General features: G+C 48.4%; 3 protein-coding genes across 3 annotated transcripts in view; all 3 read left to right on the top strand.

The window, feature by feature from the left end:
* The window catches only part of sac3d1 (SAC3 domain containing 1), a 512,754-nt gene that overhangs the window by 336,652 nt on the left and 153,580 nt on the right, over positions 1-22,522 (top strand). The window lies entirely within an intron of this gene.
* On the top strand, positions 3,751-9,507 carry LOC144689270 (protein S100-A1-like). Its single transcript, XM_078556359.1, has 3 exons — positions 3,751-3,816; positions 4,167-4,348; positions 9,202-9,507. The coding sequence occupies exons 2-3, from the start codon at positions 4,208-4,210 to the stop codon at positions 9,361-9,363; spliced, it is 303 nt and encodes a 100-aa protein (XP_078412485.1). The 5' UTR covers positions 3,751-3,816; positions 4,167-4,207; the 3' UTR covers positions 9,364-9,507.
* LOC144689269 (uncharacterized) lies at positions 20,976-21,941 on the top strand. Its single transcript, XM_078556358.1, has 3 exons — positions 20,976-21,010; positions 21,158-21,335; positions 21,737-21,941. Exons 1-3 carry the CDS (start codon positions 20,991-20,993, stop codon positions 21,872-21,874), a joined length of 336 nt encoding a protein of 111 aa, XP_078412484.1. The 5' UTR covers positions 20,976-20,990; the 3' UTR covers positions 21,875-21,941.

The following is a 22,522-nucleotide window of genomic DNA, read 5'->3' as shown; positions in this document are numbered from 1 at the left end:
ACAAAGTTTAAAGGAAACTTATAAACATCAAATCAAAATGTGTTTAAGGGGGTCGATAAAGCACCCTAACCCCCGCCATGCCCACTGGGCACGGAAGGCCTCGAGGGTGCCGGCAGTCACCGCGCGCTCCCTCTCCAGGGACACCTGGCCGCGAACGTAGCCGCGGAAGAGGGGCAGACAGTCGGGTGGGATGACCCCCTCGATCACCCGCTGCCTGGACCTGTTAATGGCTGACTTGGCCAAGCCCAGGAGCAGGTTCACGAGGAGGTCCTCCTCCCTCCCGGCCCCCCCTCCGCACCGGGTGCCCGTAAATCAGGAGCGAGGGACTGAACTGCAAACAAAACAGTAATAAAAGGTTTTTTAAATAACTGAAAAGGGAGTGCAGTCTACCACACCCTATGTAAACGTGGTCCACGGACTCCACAAGACCACAAAAAGGGCAGGTATCCTGGGAGTCCGTGAACCGACACATTCTCCGATTGTAGGGGACTGCTGCATGCAACACCCTCCACCCCAGATCCCCAATGGAAAGCAGGAGGACACCTCCGTAGAGGGTCTCCCAATGGGGACCTCCACCGCCGGACAGCAACAAGGCACGCCAGGGCGTGTCCGGGCGGCGGGCACCACAGAAAGAGGTGCAGGTCGTTCACCCCCTTCAATCTGTTCAATCATTCAATGAGGTTATGGCTGAACCTCAACTCCATCCACCTGCCTTGTTACTCTTAGTAGCCTAACCCGAATGAAAAGCAACTCAAACTCATCTTGTGTTAGTCAGTGTTGTGCTGTAGGGGGTGAACACAGGTAACAGGTAACAGTGCATAGGGAACATCTGCAGGTTGGGCCAACTCTAGATTTTAAGAACATTTAGCTTGTTCTGTGGAATCCCCAGCCCAAACAGAATTCTCTGACTCTGAGAGTAGGGACAGCCCCTGTCCCTGTCTCACCCCCACCCGGGAAACAATGTCTGAGCGAAGATTCCCCTGACCCCTGGGGAGACAGTGCCTGAGAGAAGATTCCCCCCGAACCCTGAGGAGTCAGTGTCTGAGGATTCCCCCTAACCCCTGGGGAAACAGTGCCTGAGCAAACATTCCCCCTGATGCTTGCATGAGCAAAGATTCCCCCCTGGAGAGTGCAAGGCTTTCAGCAGAGGTATTCTTTTTTAATTAATGAGCTGTTGGCATCACTAGCAGCTCCAGCATTTATTACCCATCCCTAATTACCCCACTTCTTGAATTGCTGCAGCCCATGTGGTGTAGGTACACCCACAGTGCTGTTAGGGAGGGAGTTCCAGGATTTTGACCCTGCGACAGTGAATGAACGGCCGATATATTTCCAAGTCAGGATGCAGAGTGGCTTGGAGGGAAACTTGCAGGGGATGGTGTTCCCATGTGTCTGCTGCCCTTGTCCTTCAGCCTACTTGCCATTTATCAGCCCAAGCCTGGTTATTGTCACAGTCTTGTAGCATTTGGACATGGACTGCTTCAGTATCTGAGGTGCCGCGAATGATGCTGAACATTTTGCAATCATCAATAAACATCCCCACTTCTGACCACTTTAGGACTTAACCAGCCTGGTCAGTACTGGTGCTACCGAGCCACTCTTGGTGATGGACATTGAAGTCCCCCACCCAGACAACATTCTGTGCCCTTACCACCCTCAGTGCTTCCTCCAGGTGGTGTTCAACATGGAGGAGCACTGATTCATCAGCTGAGGGAGGGCGGTATGTGGTAATCAGAAGGAGGTTTCCTCGCCCATGTTTGACTTGATGCCATGAGACTTCATGGGGTCCGGAGTCGATGTTGAGGACTCCCAGGGCAACTCCATCCCGACTGTATACCACTGTGTCGCCACCTCTGCTGGGACTGTCCTGCTGGTGGGACAGGACAAACCCAGGGATGCTGCTGATGGTGTCTGGAACATTATCTGTAAGGTATGATTCCGTGAGGATGACTATGTCAGGCTGATGCTTGATTAGTCTGTGGGACAGTTCTTCCAATTTTGGCACGAGCCGTTAGATATTAATAAGGAGAACTTTGCAGGGCTGACTGGACAGGGTGTGACAATGTCATTTCTGGTGCCTCGGTCAATGTTGCAATGTGGCTGCTGCTTTTAGCAGAAACCTTGCCTGTGGGTGAGGAACGTTTACTGTTTGACGGTCTAACATCTTCCTTTCATCCTTGTTTTCTTTGCAGCAGCTCCCCCCTCGGTCACAGACAGCCACATTATCACCAGCATGCTCTCCCAACTGGAAGGTGCCATGGATGCGATCATCAAAGTTTTCTACAAATACTCGGGGAAAGAGGGTGACAAATATTGTCTGACCAAGGCTGAGCTCAAGGATCTGCTGACAGGGGAACTTGGAGCTTTCCTGAAGGTAAATTATAAAGCGTTAGCAAAAACGGAGAGGTTCGAAACTGGTTCTGTGAATCATAGATTGTGGCACCAGGGCTGATTGGTTGTCTGGTTTTATTATTACACTTTTTCATGGGCATTTGATGCAACTGAGTGGTTTGCTGGGCCATTTCAGAGGTTAGTCTGTAGGGTCACATGTAGGCCAGGCCAGGTAAGGAGTCTGTATCCAAATGCAACAAGACCTGGACAACATTCAGGCTTGTGCTGATAAGTGGCAAGTAACATTCATTCCACGCAAGTTTCCAAGTAATGACAATCTCCAAAGAGAGAGAATCTAACCATCTCCCCATGACGTTCAATGGCATTACCATTGCTGAATCTCTTACTATCAACATCCTGTGGGTTACCATTGACCAGAAACTGAACTGGACTAGCTATATAAATACTGTGGTTACAAGAGCAGGTCAGAGGCTAGGGGTTGTGCGGAGAGTAACTTACCTCCTGACTCCCCAAAGCCTGTCCACCATCTACAAGGCATAAGTCAGGAGTGTGATGGAATACTCCCCACTTGCCTGGATGAGTGCAGCTCCCACAGCACTCTAGAAGCTTGACACCATCCAGGACAAAGCAGCAACGCTTGATTGGCACCAGATCCACAAACATTCACTCCTTCCACCACAGACACACAGTAGCAGCAGTGTGTACAAGATGCATTGCAGGAACTCACCAAGGCTCCTTAGACAGCACCTTCTAAACCCATGTCCACTTCCACCTAGAAGGGCAAGGGCAGCAGATAGATGGGAACATCACCACCTGGAAGTTCCCCTCCAAGTCACTCACCATCCGGACTTGAAAATATATCACCGTTCCTTCTCTGTCGCTGGATCAAAATTCTGGAACTCCCTTCCTAACAGCACTGTGGGTGTACCTACACCACATGGACTGCAGCGGTTCAAGAAGGCAGCTCACCACCACCTTCTCATGGGTAATTACGGAGGGCAATAAATGCTGGCCCAGCCAGCGAAGCCCACATCCCGTGAAAAAATGAAAACAATGGTAGATTTCCTTCCCTAAAGGACATTAGCAAACCAGCTGGTCTTTTATGACAATCCATCACCATTATTGATACAAGCTTTTTATTCCAGATTTCTGCGATTCATCGAATTTAAACTCCCCAGTTTCCATTTGTGTGACTTGAACTCACCTCTCCAGATCATCTATCCAGGTGTCAGGATTACTAGTCCTGTAATGTTACCAGAATGCTCCCATTCTGAGTAATCTTCCTGGGGGAAGCAGGTTGTGTGCGGGCTGTCCCTGGGGAGCATTCAACTTGTTTGTTTGTTAATGATTTCCATGAGCCAGTAGGTTATATGAGGTGGGACTGAGTGCTGTGATTGACAGGCACCCTGTATAAAGGGCAGGTGCTGGTAGTCATACTCCTCATCCTTTAACATCTTCAAATTGGTAAGTGAAGGAGAGTTTAGAGTGGCCTTTGGACAGACGGTTCAGCCTTTTCATTTGTTAAATTGATGTATTATTGTTAACTCTGTAAATTTAATAGAATTCTTGAAAGAAGGAACTAACTGAAAAATACTTCAGTGGTGGTAAATTGATCAGATCAAATGTTCTCACATTTAGTGGACAGGAGCTGAGTCTGTTATATTTGGATTTGAAGCTTTTAGCTGATGATGAGAATTGGTCTATGGGTCAGCAAAGCTGTGGCTGCTGCTTTTAGCAGAAACCTTGCCTGTGGGTGAGGAACATTTACTGTTTGACGGTCTAACATCTTCCTTTCATCCTTGTTTTCTTTGCAGCAGCTCCCCCCTCGGTCACAGACAGCCACATTATCACCAGCATGCTCTCCCAACTGGAAGGTGCCATGGATGCGATCATCAAAGTTTTCTACAAATACTCGGGGAAAGAGGGTGACAAATATTGTCTGACCAAGGCTGAGCTCAAGGATCTGCTGACAGGGGAACTTGGAGCTTTCCTGAAGGTAAATTATAAAGCGTCAGCTTAGGTTGCAAAAACGGAGAAGTTCAAAACTGGTTCTGTGAATCATGGATTGTGGCGCCAGAGCTGATTGGCTCTCCTCTCACTGGAAATGTTGGGACTCTGATGACCTCTGAGAGTTATCAAGTCAGATCATAGGGCTAGAATCGTGATGCTTATTTCTGTGAAGGATTTAAATGTTAAGAGGTGATAAGTGATGATGTTCTCTGAAGGCAGGCCTTTCTTGTTGCTGCTAGTATCTGCTGGGTGAGATCTGATTGGTGCAGATCAGTCTAGCAAGCCACCAATTAGATCCAAATTGCTAACTTTTGAGGGAAAGCAGCAGTATGTTTATTTGGAAGGAGACAAAGTCCGGTTTCTATAATGTCTTTTGTGACCTCAGAACATCCCAAAAGCTTCACAGCCCATGAATTACATTTCTTTTTGAAGTGTAGTCACTGTTGTAATGTAGGAAATGCAGCAGCCAATTTGTACACAGCAAGATCCCACAAAGAGCAATGTGAGAATGACCAGATCATTAACCTTTAGTGGATAAATATTGGCCCCCACAGCACCAGGGAGAACACTCCTACTCCTCTTCAAAGTAGTGACTGGCATTTTTTACACGCCATCAAAGATGGCAGGAGAGACCTCTGTTTAACATCTCCTCTGAAAGGCAGGACCTCTGACAGTGCAGCATTCCCTCAGTGCTGTGTGTGTCAACCCAGGCTTTTGGATTATGTGCTCAAGTCTCTAGAGTGAGGCTCGAACCGACAATCTTCTGACTCCAAGTGACCCGAGCTGACGCCTGGCGAGCATGATACCAGTGAGATACAGCAAAGGGGCACCAAACAACTGGAGGGCAGACTCGTGTCTGCGTCTCCGCCCGGTGCCAACTGCACTGTCCTGTCAAGAAATCTCCGAGCTGGACCAGCCATCTCTCAGGGAAGAATCCTCAGTAAGCCTTAGCCCATCAGCTGCCCTACAGCATGGCTGCAATAAACAACAAGCTGTGAGACACCATCTCAGGAATATTTTCAGTTCCTATGTATTTCTGTACAGTTACTGGAAGGGTTTACACCAGCCAGCCACTCATTGCAACATAACAGATACTTTTGACCTTTCTTATAGGGCAGATGGAATGGGAGAATGGGATTAAACTGGGTGGGATATTGAAGGGTACACAAGAGTGGAACTTGCATTGAACCTTTGTTAGATCACATTTGGAGCGATGTGAACAGTTCTGGTCTCCATATTATTAAAATGATGCAGAGGCACTGGAGAATGCGGGACAATAATCTACTAAAATGACTATAGAACTGAGAGATGATCAGGAAAGGCTGAAGAGGCTGCAGCTCTTGTCTAAGAAGATTACTGAGGGTTGCCCTGAACAAAGTCTTTAATATTATGAAGGGGTTTGACAGGTTAGATGTAGAGATGTTTCCACTTGTAACTAGGGACCATCAATATAAGACAGTCACTAATAAATCCAACCGGGAATTCAGGAGAAATTTCTTTACCCAGAGAGTGGTGAGAATGTGGAACTCACTACCACAGAGAGTGGTTGAGGTGAATAGTGTTGATGTATTTAAGGAGAAGCTGGGTGAACACACGAGGAAGAGGGCAATAGAAGGAATGCTGATAGGGTGAGATGGAGAGGGGGTTGGAGGAGACTCCTGTAGAGCAGAAGCACGAGTATGGAGTGGATGGGCCGAACAGCCTGGGTCTGTGCTGTAATTCTGATGTAAAGCAGACACTGTAGTTTGTTCTTTTGAAAAAAATCTCACTTATTCGTCTGGAAAAAGAAAGCTTAAAGGTGGAAATCTGGGATAAAGACTGTCAAATGATTCCATCTCATGATTGAAAGTGTAGATTTTATAGAATCAACAGCTGAGGTTAACGATGAGAATTGATCTAGATTGTTTCCGCTCTGAGTTTACTCTCCGTGATTATAGACCCCCACTGATGGATCCTGGGAGGGCATCCTCAGGTCCCTCTCCCTTCCCCGATCCCAATTATCTACAGAACCCCCACTTGCAGATCAACCAGGATACCTGAGAACATTCCCCAGAGTCCTTCTGCCCGATGGAATGTTGTTGACGAGGGGGAGGCACGATGAGATGGGTGAGGGATGAGATTGCAGACTGACATTTTGCTATAAGTCTGACTCATTGCTCCCATGTTGATGTGGAAACGATTTGCAAGAGCCCTGTTCAAATTAATTGTCCTAATTGTATTTCCACAATGTCCCCACAGAAAACAGTCTCTCCCTAGAGCAGCAGGAAGTAACCCAAGTAATCTGATTTGATAAATAACACAGGATCACTTACACTGGGAGCCCCAACCACTCTGTTAACTGCCAAAATATTCCCGGGATCTGTGCACCCTGGGTTACCAGGGAAGAAATGTGGGAATGTACCTGGTTTGTGTGAAACACTTGCCACTAATGCCTTCCAGTTTCTGAAATCCTTCCAATGAGTAATGAGGGTTTACGGGCTCCAAATAATTTACAGAGAAGGGGAGAGTCTGCACAGGGTGGGACTGAGGTATTTACAACAATCAGGAGCTTGGGCTCCATATATGAACACTGATTACTCAGTTCTAAATCCTGAGAGGGATTTACAGCTGCAAAGCTCCTCCAAAAATGTGAGATAATTACTAGCTGAGATTTTAATGAATGCTTGAGGTGACAAACTGTCTGAGGTTAGTATGGCTCTTGCAGAAAGGAATCTTCAGTGGAAATTGCCAAATGCTCTTTTGTCAGGAAAAGGAATGGGGGAGGGGAGGGAATGGGAGAGGGGCGACAATGGAGGGTACGGGAGAGAATGGAGGAGGGGCGTGGGGGAGGGGAGAGAATGGAGGAAGGGCGTGGGGGAGGGGAGAGAATGGAGGAGGGGCGTGGGGGAGGGGAGAGAATGGAGGAGGGGCGTGGGGGAGGGGAGAGAATGGAGGAGGGGCGTGGGGGAGGGGAGACAATGGAGGAGAGGCATGGGGGAGGGGAGACAATGGAGGAGGGGCGTGGGGGAGGGGAGACAATGGAGGAGGGGCGTGGGGGAGGGGAGACAATGGAGGAGGGGCGTGGGGGAGGGGAGACAATGGAGGAGAGGAAAGAATGGAGCAAAGGCGTGGGGGAAGGGAGAGAAGAGGGGATGGAGTGGGTGAGGGGTTGGAGGTAGGGGGGTGGAGAGTAACTTTTGGGTGCATTTGCACCCAAATGCCCATAGTTCCTGTGTGAATTTATGAATCGAATTCTAAAGTGATATTTAACTATGGGAGCTTCACCACCAAATGCAATTTATTATCTCCACCATATTTAGAAATTTCTTGCCACTATGTACACCCCAATACCGATGCAACGCTGAGCCCCAAACGAAGGTGGGGGTGGAGGTCAAAGTGCAAGGGGGGTCTGGCCTCCAGAAGTCCATGCCTGTGGAACCCGTATCCCACTATGTTGAACTAAACTGGGAAGAGACCGGCCTCTCCCTATCCAGATTCACACTGGATAGATCAGAATCAGATACAGGGTCTGGAAGCAAAATATAAACCTGATTACACATAACGCACACCAGACTCGAGCACATCCCATCATTACAAGAGGACAGACTTTGTTGTGCACTACCCTGCTGTACATTTATTAAACAATCTTTCAGTATTCTTCTCACCGCAGTAATCATCTTCCAATTATCACAGAATTAATGTCTCCACCTGTCTGTGACATCTTTAGCGTGGCTCAATAAACATTCTCACCTCTGAGTCAGAGGGTTGTGGTTTCAAGTCCCACTCCACAGACTGGAGCACAAAACCCACGCTGACACTCCCAGTCCAGTACTGAGGGAGTGCTGCACTGTCACAGGGTCAGCACTGAGGGAGTGCTGCACTGTCACAGGGTCAGCACTGAAGGAGTGCCGCACTGTCACAGGGTCAGCACTGAGGGAGTGCTGCACTGTCACATGGTCAGCACTGAGGGAGTGCTGCATTGTCACAGGGTCAGCACTGAAGGAGTGCTGCACTGTCACAGGGTCAGCACTGAAGGAGTGCTGCACTGTCACAGGGTCAGAACTGAGGGAGTGCTGCACTGTTAAAGGGTCAGCACTGACGGAGCGCCGCACTGTCACAGGGTCAGCACTGAAGGAGTGCTGCACTGTCACAGGGTCAGCACTGAAGGAGTGCTGCACTGTTAAAGGGTCAGCACTGAGGGAGTGCCGCACTGTCACAGGGTCAGCACTGACGGAGCGCTGCACTGTTAAAGGGTCAGCACTGACGGAGTGCCGCACTGTCACAGGGTCAGCACTGAGGGAGTGCTGCACTGTCACAGGGTCAGCACTGACGGAGTGCTGCACTGTCACAGGGTCAGCACTGACGGAGCACCGCACTGTCACAGGGTCAGCACTGACGGAGCGCCGCACTGACACAGGGTCAGCACTGATGGAGTGCTGCACTGTCACAGGGTCAGCACTGACGGAGCGCTGCACTGTCGCAGGGTCAGCACTGACGGAGCGCTGCACTGCCACAGGGTCAGCACTGACGGAGCGCTGCACTGTCGGTGGTCCCATCTTTAATTAAATCAAGACTTTGTCAGGTCAAATCAGCAGGAGAGTTCTCTGGTGTCTCTGAACCAATATTTATCCCTAAATCAGAAAACATTTGAATTTGTGAAATCACAAAATCCATTATCTAACTATTGTCTGAAGGCAAGCTATCAGATAGCAATGGATGGAGAACATGTGTGTTCTGTCAGTGGAGACGTTAGCTTCACAGGACCATCACCCTGTGGAGTGATTTCCCACTAAGGAACTGTTAATGGTAGAAAGTAGAGAATGTACAAACCGACAGTTTTAATCTTTTCTCGTCCTACAGTATCAGAAAGATCCCAACTCTGTCGAAGTCATCATGAGAGATTTGGATATGAACCGTGATGGGCAGGTGGATTTCCAGGAGTTTATTCATTTAGTGACAGCACTCACCATCGCCTGCAACGAGTTCTTTGTCGAGCTCCTGAAGAAACAGGGCAAGTTGTGAGGAGTAAGATGAAGGGGCCGATCTCGTACTGAGTGTGTACTGTGTTATCTCTTTGTGCACAAGCCAGTGCAGAATCGCCACTGTAAACCCTTAAACACTGGACATTGTTTCAGCAGCTCCAATAAAAGTGATTCTCGGGCTGCAGCAGCTTCTCTAATTTCATTCAGTAGTTCAGGGTTTTACAATAGTTTGAAATTCAACAACAACAACTTGTATTTATATAGCACCTTTAATGCAGTAAAACTATCCAAGGCATTTCACTGGAATGATTATCAAACAAAATTGGACAACGAGCCACAGGAGATATTAGGACAAGTGACCAAAAGCTTGGTCAAAGGGGTCGGTTTTAAGGAGCATCTTAAAGGAGGGGAGAGAGGTTTAGGGAGGGAATCCCAGCACTCCGGGGTTGAGCAGCTGAAGACACGGCTGTCAATGATGGAAAAAATTGCAGATGGCTCAAGAGGCCATAATTAGAGGAGTGCAGAAATCTGGGAGGGTTGTAGGGCTGGAGGAGGTTACAGAGATAGGGAGGGGTGTGGGGGCTGGAGGAGGTTACAGAGATAGGGAGGGTTGTAGGGGCTGGAGGAGGTTACAGAGATAGGGAGGGTTGTAGGGGCTGGAGGAGGTTACAGAGATAGGGAGGGGTGTGGGGGCTGGAGGAGGTTACAGAGATAGGGAGGGGTGTAGGGGCTGGAGGAGGTTACAGAGATAGGGAGGGTTGTAGGGGTTGAAGGAGGTTACAGAGATAGGGAGGGGTGTGGGGACTGGAGGAGGTTACAGAGATAGGGAGGGGTGAGGCCGTTCTAGCTTCAGTTTCTTATTGAAATGGGGATATTTCTAACCCAATGGTCTGCCTAAAGAATGCACCAATCACAGGCCATGGAGGGGTCAGTTTTGTTTTGAGATTGTTCACTGATTAATCGCTTTGCAGCCACCTCCATCCGAACTTCATCTGATTCACACCTGGAACACGAACTCAGTGGGCACCATTACTCAGAGAGTAGCTACTATGTTCAGGCACTTAACAATGAGGACAGGCTGAGTGTACTCTAGGTCTCAGTTTCACTGTCAAAAGAACAAAGCCCACCCATATCAACAAGGACAGTCTGTCACACGGCATCTCCAGAAAAGGCAACCGTAATTCATATTACCTTTCGAAGGAATCTGAATTTGCAAGGAAATTACATACAGGCACAAGCGCTAAAGAGTAGTTAATATAATGGGGAACTTTAATTATCCTCATACTAAGTATTAGTGTAAAGGGAACAGAGGGGAAAGAGTTCCTGGAGTGTGTTCAGGAGAATTTTCTGCCATGATATGTTTCCATAGGAGGAAGGAGGCACTGCTGGACCTGGTTCTTGGGATTGAGATGGGCCAAGTAGATCAAGTGTCAGTGGGAGAACTTTAGGGGACAGTGATCATTGTATCATAAGGCTGGCTATGAAAAAGGACAAAGAACAATCCAGAGTAAAATCATTTTTTAAATTCTTTTAGGGGATGTGGGCATTGCTGACTAGGCCAGCATTTATTGCCCATCCCTAATTGTCCCTTTAGAAGGTGGTGGTGAGCTGCTTTCTTGAACCGTTGCAGTCCATGTGGTGTAGGTAAACCCACAGTGCTGTTGTGGGGATGCGGGGGGACGTTCCAGGATTTTGACCCAGCGAATTCAGGGAGAGCCAATTTCTCAATGGGGTAAGAACAGATCTGGCAATGGTAAAGTGGAGTTCCTCAGAGTAGTGTTCTAGGCCCAACCAATTGATGTGGTTCTGGATACACATGTAGGCCAGACTGGGTAAGGATGGCAGATTTCCTTCCCTCAAAGACCTTAATGTATTAGGTGAATTTTAATAACAATCCAACTGCTTTGTGATTACTTTCACAGAAACAGGCTTTTGTAACTGAATTTGCATTGTCAAAATGCCCACGAGGGATTTGAATTCCTGTTTCTGTGGATTACCAGTCAGGCCTCTGGATTGGCTAGTTCAAACAACCACAACATCACTGTACCTGGGTTTAACTAGTTAATGATGCCAAGACAAATATATATTAATGACAACAAGCACAAAAATACCTGGAAAAACTCAGCAGGTCTGATAGCATCTGCGGAGAGGAACACAGTTAACGTTTCGAGTCCATATGACTCTTCAACAGAACTAAGGAACAATAGAAAAGAGGTGAAATATAAGCTGGTTTAAGGGGTGGGGAGGGTGGGGGGGGTGGTGGGACAGGTAGAGCTGGATAGAAGGCCAGTGATAGGTGGAGATAACCAAAAGATGTTATAGACAAAAGGACAAAGAGGTGTTGAAGGTGGTGATATTATCTAAAGGAATGTGCTAATTAAGGGTAGAAAGCAGGACGAGCAAGGTACAGATAGCCCTAGTGGGGGTGGGGTGGGGGGAAATCGAAATAGGCTAAAAGGTAGAGATAAAACAATGGATGGAAATACATTTAAAAATAATGGAAATATGTGGGAAAAGAAAAATATATATAAATTATTGGAAAATGGGGGATCAGAAAAGGGGTGGGGAAGGAGGAGAGAGTTCATGATCTAAAATTGTTGAACTCAATATTCAGTCCGGAAGGCTGTAAAGTGCCTAGTCGGAAGATGAGGTGCTGTTCCTCCAGTTTGCATTGAGCTTCACTGGAACATTGAAGCAGGCCAAGGACGGACATGTGGGCAAGAGAGCAGGGTGGAGTGTTAAAATGGCAAGCGACAGGGAGGTCTGGGTCATGTTTGCGGACGGACCGAAGGTGTTCCACAAAGCAGTCACCCAGTCTGCGATTGGTCTCTCCAATGTAGAGGAAACCGCATTGGGAGCAGCGAATGCAGTAGACTAAATTGAGGGAAGTGCAAGTGAAATGCTGCTTCACTTGAAAGGAGTGTTTAGGCCCTTGGACGGTGAGGAGGGGGGAAGTAAAGGGGCGTGTTGCACCTTCTGCGGTTGCATGGGAAGGTGCCGTGGGAGGGGGTTGAGGTGTAGGGGGTGATGGAGGAGTGGACCAGGGTGTCACGGAAGGAATAATCCCTGCAGAATGCCGCCAGGGGTGGTGAAGGGAAGATGTGTTTGGTGGTGGCATCATGCTGGAGTTGGTGGAAATGGCGGAGGATGATCCTTTGAATGCGGAGGCTGGTGGGGTGATAAGTGAGGATAAGGGGGACCCTATCATGGTTCTGGGAGGGAGAGGAAGATGTGAGGGCAGATGTGCGGGAGATGGGCCGGACACGGTTGAGGGCCTTGTCAACCACCATGGGTGGAAAATCTCGGTTAAGGAAGAAGGAAGACATGTCAGAGGAACTGTTTTTGAAAGTGGCATCATCAGAACAGATGCGACGGAGGCGAAGGAACTGAGAGAATGGGATGGATTCCTTACAGGAAGTGGGGTGTGAGGAGCTGTAGTTGAGGTAGCTGTGGGATTCGGTAAGCTTGTAACGGATATTGGTGGACAGTCTATCACCAGAAATTGAGACAGAGAGGTCAAGGAAGGGAAGGGAAGTGTCAGTGATGGACCACATGAAAATGATGGAGGGGTGGAAATTGGAAGCAAAATTAATAAATTTTTCCAGATCCAGATGAGAGCATGAAGCAGCACCGAAGTAATCATCGATGTACCGGAGAAAGAGTTGTGGGAGGGGGCCTGAGTAGGACTGGAACAAGGAATGTTCCACACACCCCATAAAGAGACAGGCATAACTGGGGCCAATGCGGGTACCCATGCCCACACCTTTTTATTTGGAGGAAGTGAGAGGAGTTTAAGGAGAAATTGTTCAGTGAGAGAACAAGTTCAGCCAGACGGGAGGAGAGTAGTGGTGGATGGGGATTGTTCGGGCCTCTGTTCGAGGAAGAAGCGGAGAGCCCTCAGACCATCCCGGTGGGGGATGGAAGTGTAGTGGGATTGGACGTCTATGGTGAAGAGGAGGCGGTTGGGGCCAGGGAACTGGAAATTGTTGATATGACGTAAGGTGTCAGAGGAATCACGGATGTAGGTGGGAAGGGACTGGACAAGGGGAGAGAGAAGGGAGTCAAGATAACGAGAAATGAGTTCCGTGGGGCAGGAACAGGCGAACACAATCGGTCTGCCGGGACAGTCCTGTTTGTGGATTTTGGGTAGGAGGTAGAAACGGGCCATCTGAGGTTGGGAGAGTATGAGGTTGGAAGCTGTGGAGGGAAGATCTCCAGAGGAGATGAGGTCAGTGACGGTCCTGGAAACAATGGCTTGATGTTCTGTGGCGGGGTCATGGTCCAGGGGGAGGTAGGAGGAAGTGTCTGCGAGTTGACGCTCAGCCTCTGCGAGGTAGAGGTCAGTGCGCCAGACAACAACAGCACCATCCTTGTCGGCAGGTTTGATGACAAAGTCAGGGTTGGACCTGAGAGAACGGAGTGCAGCAAGTTCAGAAAGAGACAGGTTAGAGTGGGTGAGAAGGGCAGAGAAATTGAGACGACTGATGTCACACTGACAGTTCTCAATGAAAAGATCAAGAGAAGGTAAGAATCCAGAGGGAGGGGTCCAGGTGGAGGGAGAATATTTGAGGCGGGTAAAAGGATCTGTTGAACGGGGAGAGGACTCCTGCCCAAAGAAGTGAGCACGGAGGCGAAGGCGGAGGAAGAAGAGTTCAGCATCGTGCCGAGACCGAAATTCATTGAGGTGAGAGCGTAAGGGCATGAAACTGAGTTATATGTTAATAACCTGGACTTGGGTTAACAGAGCATCATTTCAAAGTTGGCAGATGACACAAAGTTCAAGGATGTAGTTAACAGTGTAGAGGATTGTAACAGACTTCAACAGGACAGAGGGAGATTGGTAAAATGGGCAGAAATACGGCAAATGAGATTTAACACAGAGAAGTGTGAAGCATTGCATTTGGTGGGAAGAATGAGGAAAGGCAAAATTTAAATGAGAATGCAGGAACAGGGGTGCTGAAGAGATTTCCTAGAACGGCATTAGGGATGAGCAGAGGAAGGGGAGATTTAATTGAGGTGTTCAAAATCATGAGGTTTCGCAGGGGTAAATAAGGAGAAAGGGCCAGTGACAAGATGGACACAGATTGAAAATAATTGGCAAAAGAACCAGAGGTGATATGCAGAAACAATTCTTTACACAGCGAGCTGTTGTGGAAGGCGCTGCCTGAAAGGGTGGTGGGAGCAGATTCAATAGGAACTTTCAAAAGGGAACTGGATAAATACTTGAAGGGAAATTTTTTGCAAGGGAGTAATTGCATACCTCTTTCAAAGACCCAGCACAGGCATGATGAGACGAATGGCCTTCTTCTGAGGTGCAAGATTCTATGAATCTCTGCTGATTGGGAGCAGTGCAGGAGCTGTGTGGAGACTGGATGTGAACTAGTGGAGACACTGACACAGATACACCCTCTCTGTTATGGCAGAGCTGATGGTAAATGCTGAGCTGTTCAAATCCCAGAGGAAAACTTGAGACAAGAAGATCAGAGGGATCTTGGTGTGCATATCCATAGACCCCTGAAGGTAGCTGAGCAGGTAGATAAAGTGGTTAAGAAGACATGTGGGATACTTACCTTTATTAGTCGGGGTGTAGAATACAAGAGCAGGGAGGTTATGCTGGAACTGTATAAAACGCTGGTTAGGCAACAACTGGAGTACTGCGTGCAGTTCTGGAATCCACATTATAGGGATGATGTGATTGCACTGGAGAGGGTGCAGAGGAGATTTGCCAGGATGCTGCCCGGGCTGGAGGGTCTGAGCTATGAGGAAAGATTGGATAGGCTGGGGTTGTTTTCCTTGGAGCAGTGAAGGTTGAGAGGGGACCTGATAGAGGTGTATGAGATTATGAGCGGCATAGATAGGGTGGATAGGAAGGCAGTTTTTCCATTACTAGAGGGGTCAATAGCCAGGGGGCATAGATTTAAGATAAGAGGTAGAAGGCTAAGAGGGGAGATGAGAAATTTTTTCACCCAGAGGGTGATGGGAGTCTGAAGCTCACTGCCTGAAAGGATGGTTGAGCCAGAAACTCTCATTGCATTTAAGAAGTATTTAGGTATTCACTTGCATTACCATAGCCTCCAGGGCTGTGGGCCAAGCGCTGAAAAATGGGATTAGTGTAGTCAGATCTGTGTTGACCGGTGTGGACATGATGGGCTGAATGGCCTCTTTCTGTGCTGTAGATGCCTATGAGTCTATGAGCCTACAACTGCCACAACTATTTTTGCCAATTTGTATGTTTCGAGATGCAGGCTTTGAATTCAGTAGTAATAAGACCACCAAGCCTTATAGGTTTTTGCAAAGCTAGATTAAACATTTATTAATAAGAGAAATGATTTTAAGCACATACCTTTGTTAACAAATTGCTACTATAATAACGTCTAAATCCCCTAAATAATCTAACTCCCAGGCCAGAATCTTCCGGTCAGCGTGCAAGGGCGGGGCCCGCTCGCCGATGCTTAAAATGATGCGCGGTGACATCGGGCGTGCATCCCAACGTCACCGCATATCATTCCGATCTTCAGTTCGGCAGGCGCGCACCAGAGTCAGCTGCATGCTCGCCGAACTGTCAAAGGCCTGTCAAGGCCATTAAGTACATAATTAAACTGATTGTTTGGTCTGCCCGTCCAACCTTAAGGTTGGCAGGCGAAGAGCCCAGGCGGCCTTCACATTTCTCATGAAACCTCATCCACAGGCAGGATGAGATTTCATGAAGGGTTTATAAATTAAATAAAAATTTTTATTAAGATACATAAACATTTCCCAGCTCATGTGACACTGTCACATGAGGGGACATGCCTGAGTAATTTTTAAATTCTTTTCTGCAATGTTTTATTCTTAAATTAAACTCCCTGAGGCAGCTCCATGCCTCAGAGAGATTTCTACGCTCTTTTGCGCTCATACGAGAAAGAGCGCAGGCCCCGAATCTCCCTCTTCCCCCTGCCCGCACAGGTAGCATTGAGCCCTTCCAGGTGCATGTCACGCTGGGCAGGCCTTAATTGGCCCACCCACGCAAAATGGCGGCCCGCAACCGATCGCGGGTAGCGATCAGCTCCACGTCCCCCCGCACCCATTCCCAAACCGCCCGCCCAACGGGGAGAAAATTCTCCCCCCAGCTACACTTTCATTAAGGCAACAGTAAGACGCATAGATTTTTTAAAAACCCAGGCGAAGAAACATGATACCCTGAACAATCCAATTCAAAGTGAGTTTTCTTAACTTTAGTTTGTTATAGACAGCAGCTTGAGGCATAAATGCTGAAGGCTTTTCACACTTGTTAGATCCTAAAAATGCCTACCCTTACACGCAGCCTTCGCTCCTTTATACATATTTTCCCCTTTGAATGCAAATTCCCATTGTTTCACTATGACTTTGGACTTTACCTCTCTGATAATAAAAATCTCTCATAGTACCAATTTTACCAGTAATCTTTGGGAAAAATAAACACGCTGTTTTTTAACGTCTACTGACTAGGTGAAATATTTCACTTCCTGTTTTGATTTCATGTTAGTCTGGTTTATTTAAAAATGCAAATGTCCCTTTTACCTGTAGGTTTGCCTACTTAATATTTCAAAACTAGCTTATCTTCTATTACATCAAAGCCTCCAGACTAGCTGCCTTTAACTCAATTAAATCCCACGCACACACATAGGCACATGTAGAGACAGATAACGCTATTTTACAATAAATTCCAGTAACATTATTATACCTTCCTGACACTTCCCACAGTCTATAGTCTTTAGGATGGTTCCATTATTGTGCTTGAGCAAGACAAACAAGATGAAACCTGTTGAAAATCTGTTGGAATTCAGATTTCCTGCTCCTGGAGCCTCAGTTACTGTCAGCTGTTGAGGTAAACGTAGACCTGAATATTTCTCCAAAGTGGCACTCTGAGCTCCCAGATTCTCCAACCGATTTGTGGGTGTTTACACTTAAACTCCAGAAAAGACAAGCTTCAGGGGTGACCCGATTAAAATTATGAAAGAGTTTGATAGAGATTACTCTAGAGAGGATGTTTCCACTTACAGGGGAAACCAACACCTCAGGGACATTAACATCAGATAGTCACTAATAAATCCAATCCGGAATTCAGGAGAAACTTCTTTATCCAGAGAGTGGGGTGAATGTGGAACTCGCTCCCACAGGGAGTGGTTGAAGTGAATTGCATCAATGTATTTAAAGGGGAAGCTGGATAAACACACAAGGAAGAAAGGAATAGAAGGATATAGTGATGGGGTGAGATGGAGACGGGGTGGGAAGAGCAGGCATACAGGACCCATAGCAGCAAAGAGATCAAATCCCTGGAAATGGGGTGGTATCAAAATGACTTTGGGGTGGATGTTGAAAGAGCAGCGTTCATGCACAGGACGAACAACACTTTGTCGCAGCTTCATTGCTGCAAAGACATGGCACACAATCCAGAGACGGATGTGTCAGCAAAGTCCCATCGGCATTTAACCAACTCATTCAGGAAATATTTTCACACTGCCCGGTGGAAATCTGAAATTCTCTCCCATAAAAAACTGGACACGGCGAGGGGACAATCAGAGCATTCAAAACTGAGATTGAGAGAGTTTGTTGGGTAAGGGATATCAAGGGATACGGCCCAGTGTGAGGGAGAGAGCGAGACAGTCCTGTTTGAGAAACAGAGAAAGACGGCCCAGTGTGAGAGAGAGAGAGCCCAGTGTGAGAGAAAGATATGGCCCAGTGTGAGAATATGTGTTACGGCCCAGTGTGAGAGAGCGAGATACGACCCAATGTGGGACAGAGAGCGAGGGAGACGGTCCAGTGTGAGAGGGAGATATGGACCAGTGTGAGAGGGAGATACGGCCCAGTGAGAGAGAGAGATATACGGACACAGTGTGAGTGAGTGAGAGAGAAAGAGGGAAAAACAGTCCAGTGAGGGAGAGATATGACCCAGCGGGAGAGAGAGAGAAAGAGGGCCCAGTGCGAGAGAGAGATAGAGAGATATGGCCCAGAGAGATAGAGAGAGAGACAGCCCAGTGTGTGAGAGAGAGAAAGAGTGAGACAGCCTAGTGAGAGAGAGATACAGGCCCAGTGTGATTATAGATACAGCCCAATGTGAGAGAGAGATATGGCTAAGTGTGAGAGAGAAAGTGATACAGCCAAGTGTGATCGAGAGTTACGCCCCAGTGTGAGTGGGAGACACAGGCCACTGTTTGAGAGACAGGGAGAGAGAGAGACATAGGGCCCAGTGTGAGAGAGAGAGATACAGCCCAGTCATTCATGCATTACATCTGGCCTCAGTGCCCATCGGTTCACTTGCAGAAAAGAGAGGAGAAATCAGCCAGGGTCCCTGACCCTGATCACTATCCAGTGATCCCTCGGTGAGAGAGATGGGGGGGGGGAAATCAGCCAGGGTTCCCAAGAGCAAATGCTTTGGAGCAGGTTAAACACTCAATGGAACAATCGTTTACTGATCAGACACCTGGATCGTTTGTCAAAATGAATAGTTCAATGTATTTCTGCAAAGTTGTGGCCATGACCATAAATGACACAGGATACACCTGGTGTGACAACATCTTCTGTAAATATTTGTCCTCAGCTGTTTATTATAGGATTATCGCAGAATAATAGATCTTTACACAATCTTTAGCAGCTTCCCACGTGGGGCATCAATAGACAGCAGAGAGTCAAACTCCCTGATGCCCATCATGGAAACCGGAGAAACCATTAAAACTGGACATCAGCACAAGGCTGAGAATCAGCAGCGCTGAGCAATGACACCAACTAAAGACAAGAACGAGAGAAAGGAGGGAATTCTGGCAGGCGATAATCACCCAGAGTGGAGTAAATTACCAGGGCTGCACATTGGTGCAGTCAATGTAGTGAGATCAAGGGGCAATTGGATGCATTTCTGGAGAGATGGGAATTGAGGGATATGTGGAGCAGGGAAACGCTGGGATCCTGCGGTCAGAGAGTTCAGGTACGAGAACAGAAACAAATCTGTAGATGTACCTGGGTGGGGAGCGGGAGGCGGGTATCAGCAGTTCCTGTAAATAGACCCTGTCTCATAGTCATACAGTCATAGAGTCATAGAGGTCTACAGCACAGAAAAAGACCCTTCGGTCTACCGAGTCTGCGCCGGTCAAACAAGTACCTAACTGTTCTAATCCCATTTTCCAGCACTAGGCCCATAGCCTTGTATGCCATGGCATCGCAAGTGCACATCTAAATATTTCTTAAATGTTTATGAGGGTTTCTGCCTCTACCACCCTTTCAGGCAGTGAGTTCCACATTCCCACCACCCTCTGGGTGAAAAAATTCTTCCTCTCATCTCCTCTAAACCTCCTGCCCCTTATCTTAAATCTATGCCCCCCTGGTTATTGATCCCTCCACCAAGGGGAAAAGTTCCTTCCTGTCTACCCTATCTATGCCCCTCATAATTTTATACACCTCAATCATGTCCCCCCTTAATCTCCTCTGCTCCAAGGAAAATAACCCCAGTCTATCCAATCTCTCCTCATAACTAAAACTCTCCAGCCCAGGCAACATCCTGGTAAATCTCCTCTGCACTCTGCAGTCTCTCTAGTGCAATCACATCCTTCCAATAATGGAGGTTCCAGAACTGCACGCAATACTCTAGCTGTGGCCTAACCAGCATTTTATACAGTTCCAGCATAACCTTCCTGCTCTTATATTCTATGCCTCGGCTAGTAAAGGCAAGTACCTAATATGCCTTCTTAACCACCTTATCTACCTGTCCTGCTACCTTAAGTACACCAAGGTCGCTCTGCACTTCCCAGGGTCCTACCATTCATCGTGTATTCCTGTGCCTTGTTTGTCCTGCCCAAGTGCATCACCTCACACTTATCCAGATTAAATTCCATTTGCCACTGATCAGCCCATCTGACCAGCCCATCTACATCCTCCTGTAATCTAAGGCTATCCTCCTCACTATTTACCACCCCACCAATTTTCATGTCATCCACAAACTTACTGATCAGCCCTCCTACATTCAAGTCTAAATCGTTTATATATACCACAAACAGCAAGGCACCCAACACTGGACACAGGCATCCAGTCACCAAAACACCCCTCGACCATCACCCTCTGCTTCACGTTAAGCAACTGGTAATCATAAGATGTTTTGCTCACCTCAGGTGAGCCCTCCTTACAGGAGTTAGGTCAACTGCAGTATTCTCCCTTCTCCCCATGCTGTAGAGCTGAGGCCTTAGCTGTAGGGTGTACGGCTATGATGGTTATTAAACTTTTAATTCCAGATTTTTATTGAATTTACCCCACGGTAGGATTGGAAACTGAGTGCCCAGTGCATTACCCTGGGTTTCTAGCCCATCGACAATACCACTAGACCATTTCCTCTCCACTATGACTCATTGATGGACAACCCCATCCACCTGGAAACTTGCTCTAATCCAATCACTAAATCCTGGGTGTCAGCAGAACAAAGACCAACCTATTGCAAAATATGATGTGATTGACAGGAGGCGGGGGGAATGGAACAGCTGTATATAGTTCAGCTCCCAAACCTCTGGCTTCATTCCTCCCATCCTGATCACCTGTCAGGTGAGTAAACATTTGGAGTAGAAATTCCAGCAGCAGAAACTGGGGGTTGGAATGGGAATTGTGACTGTCTGGGGTATGGACAGGCTGACGAGCTTTTTTCTTTTACTTGGATATTAGTTATTTTAAATGGAATGTTTACTTTCTGGGTAAGTTTGAGCAAGTGTCTACACGTCCTGTGCTGGGGATATATAATTCCTCTACCTCGTCTTTCTATCTTTTTAACTGTTTCCTGGTCTCCGATCTATTGCTTGAATTTGACGTGCCAATGACTCGGTTTTTCTGTTTGCTCTCAGTGCTGTGCCCTACCCAGATCTCATCATGGCCCACGGTCTAACACATGTGAATGTTGCTTTGCATGCCCTGCTCAAAGTGTTCAAAGAAGCAGCAGCAAGTGGCGACCAAGACAAGACAACTCTGAACCGGGATGAGCTCCATTCCCTGATGGAGACACAGCTTCCATCTTTAGTGCATGTAAGAGGCGGGCATGAACCTGGGCTCCCCTCACCGCCCAGTTACTGGGAGGCCGCCTCCCAGTATAACAGTCGAGTGGGAGGGGGCAGTGAGGGGAGGGGAGGGGGGCGACAGTGCGGGTTGGTGTGTGGTGGGGGGAGATGTATGGGGGGGTGTGGGGAGGTGTATGGGGGGTGCGGGGGGATGTGGGTGGGTGTGGGGAGGTGGGGAGGTGTATGGGGGGTGTGGGTGGGTGTGGGGGGTGTATGGGGGGGTGTGGGTGGGTGTATGGGGGGGTGTGGGGGTGTGGGGAGGTGTATGAGGGGTGTGGGTGGGTGTGTGGGGGGGGGTAAACACTGGGTGAAGAGTGAGTGGTTTGATATTTCTGTGACACTAACAATCTCCCTGGTCTCTCTCCACAGGGTGATTTTGAAAAGCGTTTCGAAGGTTTCTTCAGGACTTTGGAAGGAGCTGACAAGAGTAATGTCGACTTTAGAGAGTTCATGTGCCTCTTAGCGACCATCGTGGCTTGTCGTGACCAGGAACTATCCAAGCAATGACAGTGAGACAGTGTGAAACCTGTAAACAGCCACACCGACCTGTTCAACAATAAACTCCTTCCAAAGAGAACGTCTCCGCATTTCTTGTATGTATTAAATGGGAGCTCGCAGCAAACCCACCCCTCCCCCGACCCCCCACACCTCCCTCTCTCCCCCCCCCAGACACCTCTCACCCACCCCCCCCCCAGACACCTCTCACCCACCCCCCAGACACCTCTCACCCACCCCCCCGACACCTCTCACCCACCCCCCCCCAGACACCTCTCACCCACCCCCCCCCAGACACCTCTCACCCACCCCCCCGACACCTCTCACCCACCCCCCCCCGACACCTCTCACCCACCCCCCCCGACACCTCTCACCCACCCCCCCCGACACCTCTCACCCACCTCCCCACCCACACCTCTCACCCACCCCCCCCGACACCTCTCACCCACCTCCCCACCCACACCTCTCACCCACCCACCCCGACACCTCTCACCCACCCCCCCAGACACCTCTCACCCACCCCCCCCGACACCTCTCACCCACCTCCCCACCCACACCTCTCACCCACCCCCCCAGACACCTCTCACCCACCCCCCCCGACACCTCTCACCCACCCCCCCGACACCTCTCACCCACCCCCCCGACACCTCTCACCCACCC

The sequence above is a fragment of the Cetorhinus maximus genome, chromosome 13, assembly GCF_964194155.1.
Source record: "Cetorhinus maximus chromosome 13, sCetMax3.hap1.1, whole genome shotgun sequence".
Taxonomy (NCBI): domain Eukaryota; kingdom Metazoa; phylum Chordata; class Chondrichthyes; order Lamniformes; family Cetorhinidae; genus Cetorhinus; species Cetorhinus maximus.
Note: the sequence above shows the minus strand (reverse complement) of the source record. Positions and strands in the feature narration are given on the sequence as shown.